Source organism: Rhipicephalus sanguineus, chromosome 3 (assembly GCF_013339695.2).
Source record: "Rhipicephalus sanguineus isolate Rsan-2018 chromosome 3, BIME_Rsan_1.4, whole genome shotgun sequence".
Classification (NCBI taxonomy): Eukaryota; Metazoa; Arthropoda; class Arachnida; order Ixodida; family Ixodidae; genus Rhipicephalus; species Rhipicephalus sanguineus.
In genome coordinates this window covers 164,896,812-164,904,421 of record NC_051178.1, presented here as the reverse complement: position 1 = coordinate 164,904,421, position 7,610 = coordinate 164,896,812, and the positions used below count along the sequence as shown (strand labels likewise).

Genomic DNA, 7,610 nt, shown 5'->3' with positions numbered 1-7,610 from the left:
AAAATCATCGACAGAGTAGGACTTGTACCATAAGTTCTGTACCATAAGTTCTAACACGCGGACAATGCAGTGTCAAAGGGTAGTCTGCATGTTTACTGCTTGGAGCAAACCCATCTTCCAGCCACCAAAGCCTTTTAACCAAATTACTGCTGTATGTTTAAGGCAATGTATCACAAAATACCTACAACATGAAAAACTTGCGACTGAAAAACGGGTTACGAAACAATGCGTATTTAATGTACGTGTATTGATCCATGTAACGTCCATCACGGCAATGAACAATAAGGACATACTACGGCACATTCTGGGAGCGCTAATCTCAACAAATACAAGTCGAGAATTAAGCTTCGGGTACACATGGCGAACGAGCAACGGTGATATTATGCACTGTGCAGGCCGCTGAACCAAAGTGTACCCCGCGTCGCATGATTTCATCGCCTTTCCTAAGCGAAGTGCCCTGAAACGAACCAATTCCCGTTCTAGATAGATCGAAAATACCACTCCCACTATACTCAATTGCAACAGCCTCAGTAAAGCGGAAAGTTTAAGCAATATAAATGAAACAATTAGTTACGCATATAATGCATGAATAATACTCACGATCATGATGTTGAATGCGTAGAATCCCTTCCGCGACATGTAATGCGTCGCGTCCTCGAAGCTCAGGCCATGGGGCTTCTGGATTGCGATGAGCGTACCATCCACGCACCCGACCACAACGGGAATCCGCCCGAGCCGCGCGAACGCCGCCTTTGTTCGCTCTTCGCGTCTGTGGTCTCCGGAAAAGGCCACCCACCGTTTTTGCCCGCGAACGACAGTAATGGCGTGTTCCTGACGGACGACTGCGACGGGCCGATGAATTCCTCGCTGCCGACAGCTCGCTGGAAGCATCCGATCGCAAAAAAATCTCAGCGCGCACAACACCTTCCGCTCTCTTTAAATCCCACTGGTTCGTTGGCACCCGATGACGGGGTCGAGTTCGTCGCACAACCAACGTACAGCACGTTTCGAGAAACGAAAGCGACGCTGGAATTCACACTCGCTCATCTCTTCAGACGCATTTCGCACCTCCTACCATTCTGCATCTGCTTCGAGAAACGCCAACGTAGCAGGGAAGCACCGTTGCAAGCGCCATTTTCTCAAAATCAGCTGTTGCGGCAGCCGCAACCGCCGCATCACTCCAAATACATGCCGTGCGACGCCATTGTTCGCGCGAGAGAACGCGAGCGAACGGGCTCGCTCTCCGTTCACTTTTAGCAGACGACATGCTCGTTATGACGCGGCATGACGTCACCAAAAAAGAAAACATCAAGGAAAAAAAAGAAATGGCCACGCCCCTTAGAGTGGCGTGAGTTGTCCGGCTTCAGCCAATCGCGTGCGATCATCAGAACGAACGCGAACGAACGGCGCAGAACAGAGATCTCCGATCGCCCCCCAGGGCGTCGTCCGTCGATCAACTGACAAGCGGTCAAGCGCGTCGGCTTTTATACAGGCGCTATCGAACTTTCCAGCGATATCGCTGGTGGTTGCGCAATCTCTAGAATGAGCTCGAGCGTTCGCGTCTTGCGCGCAATCTTAACAAAATCATCTACAACAATCGTGAAGCTTCTCGAAGAATGAAGCGCGGTTTGTGCTGAGCGTTGCCGACAGCCTTTGTGGGCGAATGCAGCAAAAGTGATAAGAAACGTACGTGGCAACATGAGGTGGGCGAGTTGGAAACGATGCACACTTCGAAAAATCATCGCGAACAAGACGGAGACACAAGAGGAGAAGGACACAGTACGAGCGCTGTCTAACAAGTGAAGTTTACTGAAAACGAAACACGAATGCAAGAAAACCAATACCATGCGTGCGCAGGAATTTCAGGTCGCGTGAAAGAAATCGTTAAGCGTACGTACCCTCATGAAAGACTTCGCCAGCACAAAAATGCCTTAACGGGAACGCCTATATACGTCACATCTTTCAGCTTATTGCAGATCGCGTGGTTATAACCCTTTTTTCAATAACACAGTCATTATGTTGAAGCACAAAGACAAAAGGTTTCGTGAACTCGCGGAAGCGTTCATCAAAGTGAAGGGTTCATATCTGAACCTTGTCTGCCAGATTGCGAGGTACGCACGCTTAATAATTTCTTTCACGTGACTTAAAATTCTTGCTCACGCATGGTGTTGGTTTTCTTGTGCTCGTTTTTTGTTTCAGTAAACTTCAGTTGTTAGACAGCGCTCGTACTGTGTCCTTCTTGTCTTGTGTCTCCGTCGTATTCGCGCAGATTTCTTCTTCCGAATATGGAATCCTCTTTTGTACATTCGTCTGCATTGTACAAAAGTGAGGCAGACACGTATACGCTGCATAATTGCCTAACGCCAACTCGCTGCTATTACACAGTTTTAGTGCCGGGGACCCCTATCCATTGGGTCCCCGCGTTCTTTCTTCTCCTTTTTTCTCTTTTTTTTTGTGCTATCCCCGCTTTCTTCTGTTAGCCGCCCACAAGGAGAGCACAAAGGAACGCGAAGGCTTGGATAACCAAGGTGCTTGGGGGCACCGGCATTAAAATTCTCTATTCACAGCCTCACATTTGAGCCCTATACGCGAAGTGCCATGCGCATGTGCGCAGAAGCACACGCGCATGACACTTTTCATACATGTGTTGAACAAAAATGACGCGTTGCGTTAAATTGTTTTCTGTGCGCGCTTAAGGCGATCCTCAGCAATTCTGCGCGACAGTGTAGCAGTGGCTCGAGACGCATTCGCGACGACGCCTTGACGCCATTAATTGGCGATGTCGTGCTGTTTCCGCCATCACAATACCAGCGCGCATGACCAATTCTCTGCGTGGTGTGTCAAAACAACGTCTCCTGTCTACGAGCTATTGGCTGCAAAGTCTCGAGATATGGTAGGCGCAAGTTACGTTTGCATGCAAAAACGAGGAAGCCCCGAGAAATGCCTTGAGTGCACGCGTCCTCATGCTCTGCCTACTCAACCACTTATAGCATAACATGCTCATACACTACAACGAACAGCTGCGCCCTTTTAGGTGTCTTTTTCTCCCACAGCACTAATCCTAACCTGTCTTGCGTGCCTTTCTTTGCTTAAACGCTACACACACAGTACTTCACGTCATAAATGGCCTGTGAGCTATCAGCGTGACATGGCATCCTTGATAAGAAATTTGCGAGCGCTGAGTTTTCAAGAAAGGAAACGCATGCAAGCCGCGGCGGCCGCATTTCGATCGATGCAAAATGCTAGAGGCCCGTGTACTTAGATTTACATGCACGTTAAAGAACACGACATGGTCAAAATTTCCGGAGCCCTCCGCTAGGGCGTGCAGCATATTCACATTGTGGTTTTGCGACGTATCAAACCCCAACAAATTTTATTCACAGAAGCGAGCCAGGTGACGGTTATTGTTGTGAAAGAAAAAGATTTCCCGGAGGGTGCAATCGTTTTTATAGAGTATGGCGAAAGGCACAGTGCAGTTTGCACTAGAACTGCTGGCGGTCTTATTATACGTAGGTTTACTTCGGTCTAACCTCGTGCGCCATGCAGGCGTGACGCCTACAACGCCGCCTGCGGCACCGCTCGTCGCGCCATAGTCTAGGCACCATAGTCTAGGGAACTATTCTGTCGTAGAGCAATAGTCGCCTGTACGGCTCTATAGCGCCCACATGTCAGTCCTACGTGCTTTTCTAACGCTAGCTACCTATACCTTGCTGTCGCTTTCAAGGCTTTGGTTCGCACTTCTTATCGACATGAGCCATTTGAAAGTTAATCGCTATAAATATCTACTAAAACGTCTACGATATTAATAGGTCGGTAGTAAGCACTGCTAAATTACCCTGTGTGTGTCTGTGTCTTCCCTGGCAGATTGGAGCAAGAACATGGCCGGAGGTGACGCCCCACCGCTAGCCGTCAAGGAAGAGGCGCAAGACGACAGCAGCACCGTCCTCAGTTACATCATTGTGGTCTGCTGTTTTGCTTTAATAGGCCTCCTCATATTCCTCCTTATCTACGGAGAGCATGTCCAGATGGCAATACGCAAGTCCGAGAAGCACAAGCACTGCGAAGCTCCAGACTGCGAGCGCGTCAAAAAGATGATGCACCTTGGACCAGTGAGCGGCGAACTACCGTGCCGAGACTTCTACTCGTACGTGTGCAGCCCCTGGGCTTCCGCGAACGTCAAGGGCGTCAACGTATCCTGGTTGAGCAGCCAAAAGTACGTGGACGACATGCAGGAGGACATGAAGAAACGTGGGCCCAACATCACCTACCAAACTGTTCTCGACATGGTGCTCATCACCTACCGGTCTTGCCTCCTGTCGGCAACGGAAGCGCTAGAATCTGGAATCAGGCCAGTTTTCAACGAGTTTCGCTTAGGGAGCTGGCCGCAGTTCACCTACTCTGACACCGAAACATACGATGTCTTCGCGGGACTCATTACTCTGGACTTGAATTTGGGTATGAAGGTCGTGTTCGTGTTTGAGAACGCCTTGTTCGGCGAGGGCGTGTTGCAGCGTAGACTGTCCATCAAAGCGACTCCATTTGCATGCCCCTTTTCGCCGGAGTTGAACAAGAGCCTCGAAGGTACCTACGAAGAGTATGTCAGGGAGGTACTTGGACTGTTTTCATACAACGACGATGAGGCTATTCAAGAGCTAGTTGACATTCATCTCAACGTTTGTCGTGCTTCCATAGCCATGCAGGGCGTGCGAAAGTCGCACACTCTCCGAGAAATCGCTGCCGTAACGAGAGATATGGGCTTGTCGGAGCTCATCTGGCGCAAGGTCCTGGAGCCTATGGGAGCCATGACCGCGTCGACGATCCTCCACGTCAAGCTGTACTACATTGGAGAAGCTCTTAGATGTCTGCTGAAGAACGTGCCCCCTGAAAGTGCGATGAGATTCTTTGGCTTCTCGATACTCACGCAGATGGCAGCGCACCAAGAGCCGCTCCGAAAAGTTATGGACAAGTACTTTTTCTTCAACCACCCTATGGAGCCCAGCCCGGTTCATACTGAAAACTGCGTGTCTTTCATCTTCACCCATTTCGTAGAAGCATGGAATCTGTACGTTCTATCAATTTCGAGCGCCAACAAAGCACAGTCTAAGGACGTGAGCCATATCGTTGCCTCCATAAAGAACTCCATGATACGCAGAATACGCAGCTCTCAATGGATGGACGAGCTGTCCAAGTCCAGGACGCTGGAAAAGCTGAAAAGGACGACGGTCGTTCCACCAGTTCTCGGCTCGTATCTGAAGAATTTCAACCTTGCAGAAAGGTACGCCGATTTGGAAGCACTGTCACCAACGGACTACTACGGTAACCAGCTGAAGATACGCGCCAACAATGCGCAGTACAACATACGTGGCGTCAAGCGATCTACGGGACGGGGCAACGTTGCCTTGGCCGGTGGTGATGCCAACTGGGCCATGAACATGGTTCACGTGTACGCCGGACTATTGCGGCTGCCCTTTTACTCCACCGATGTGCCCCTCGCGATCAAGTACGGTGGTTTGGGAAGTGCTACTGGGCGACTGTTGGCGCTACTGTTCACCGGCAAGAATGTGATGAAAGATGTTCTTGGCTCTACCTCGCACTGGTGGACCGGAGGTGTGTACCAAGAGTACAAAAAGAGGGCAATGTGTTTCGCTCAGCAAGCCAATCCCGACGCTTCTTTGGGGGAAGAGGCTGACTTCCTAGTCGACTACCTTGGAGCACGCGTAGCACTGGACGCCCTCCTCTACGCCATGGCCGACCGTAAGACTCGCCTCTTGATACCCGGCATCGCACTGAGTGATGAGCAGCTCTTCTTCATTACGTACTGCCACGTAATGTGTGCCAGCGTTGAGTTCGAAGAAAAACTAATGCTACCCGAAAGAGCGCTTAAACGCTGCAACGGGGCCGTCATGAATATGCCAGAGTTCGGCAGAGCGTTCAATTGTACGCATGGCAAGGTCGACAAAGACGCGATTCTCAACCCCGCATATAAATGCTCCCTCTACTGAGCCCAGTGAGCGGGGAGAAGGTGTTTGCGGCTATTTTTTTGTAGCGACCACTCTACAGATGATGCCTCGTGAGGAAGCCAGCACTTCATATTAAAAAAAAAAAAAGTCATATGTCAATGTCATTTTCTGTCATACCCGCTTTACCCACTAAGATGGTTTGAAAAGAAACCAATGCGCACATAAATTTGCTCAGCGTGCCTCCTCCAGAATGCAGTTGTTAAGCATAGAAGTATGTATGTGTGTTGCGGATAGGTGAATTCTGTGAGGAGGTTTGCTGAACATGAAATACAGGCAACAAAGGGAGAGTTGGGCGGAGAAGGTAGTGAATAGAGGCCGGATTTTCAGGCATTAAAAAGCGCGTTTTAAGCGCCGAAAATAGGCAGGCAAAACAACGTTTTAGGCGTCCAGCGTTGTAAATATAAGCACAGTAAATATTTGCATAAAGGCGAGTAAATTCAGAATAAAGGTGTGCGGGATATGTGCCTTCAACAGGAAAGCAGGAAATGTTATTGTTTACGATGGCACCAGGGCGCCAACAGTTGTGCTTTTTCCCGCAACGGTTGGCAGAGCAAGGTCTCTTCTTTTGTTGTGTAGCATGGTGAGTCAAGCGTCCACTGTCGAATCAACACACTCCTGAGTCTTTTTTCTCTTCGGCATGGCTGGGAAGGGCAGACAGCCAGATCGCTAAAAGACCACAATGGAGGGATGCCTCGTACTGGCCGGGTCGAATCGCCTAGGGACGATTTCTCGGTAAATGCCATAAAAAGTAAATTAGAAACAAAACAAAAGCGGCATGCACACCACATGTTTCCTTGTTCCATTGCTCTCTGCGGTTTCGCATTCGCCAACCGCTCGCGCCATGTCAGCGCGGCGGCGTATGGTGGCCGGAGCGTCCCATTTCACTGCTGCTATCAGTTGTTTTCCGGAAGTTGGTTGAACTAGAGCACTAGGTTAACGGTCTTCATTGATTAACGGTCTCAAACTGCACTCGAAACCGATACTTGAGGCTAAATAATGTTCACATAGGCCCCGATTTTGTAATAGGCATTTCTAGGCACTTATAGGCATTTAGGCACAAACGCCAAAAATATGCATTTATAGGCACTATAAGAACGTTATAAAAGCCCTTCTGAACCCTCTAATTCATGCTCATATATCAAAGTGGGGTGATAGAAATTCAAGGAGGAAACTAGGCATTTGCCTAAAATCCAGTCTCTCGTAGTGAATATCGTATTCCCATCAAACGCAGGCACGACCTGTGAATGTGATAGAGCATATTATGCTCATAAACAAGCTATGAACAACATTATTCAGCGATTTCATTCATTTCTTGCTGTATACGAATACTTAAGTAATGCTCGAAGTATAACCTGTTTGCCTTAAGTAACAACTAATTAGTATCAATACAGCTTGCATTAAAAGGCTCCGGGACCTACCATAAACGCTCGGCCACGTCGCTGCATTCTCACTCTCAATAAGTAATTCGATTTTGTAAAGAAGTATGCACCACACGATATTTGTGTGCGTGTGTAACTTTTGCGGGTATCCTGAAGTACCTGTACGTGAATGGCCGCATTTTAACGCGATAGCGTTAAAGAGCCCGTTTCG

General features: G+C 48.9%; 1 protein-coding gene across 1 annotated transcript; it reads left to right on the top strand.

The window, feature by feature from the left end:
- The first annotated feature begins 3,878 nt into the window (after positions 1-3,878).
- On the top strand, positions 3,879-6,002 carry LOC119386060 (membrane metallo-endopeptidase-like 1). Its single transcript, XM_037653410.1, has one exon. The coding sequence runs from the start codon at positions 3,879-3,881 to the stop codon at positions 6,000-6,002; it is 2,124 nt and encodes a 707-aa protein (XP_037509338.1).
- Positions 6,003-7,610: the final 1,608 nt, after the last annotated feature.

Coding starts and splice junctions, on each gene's coding strand:
- LOC119386060 (XM_037653410.1), top strand. CDS start 3,879: ATGGCCGGAGGTGACGCCCCACCGCTAGCCGTCAAGGAAGAGGCGCAA.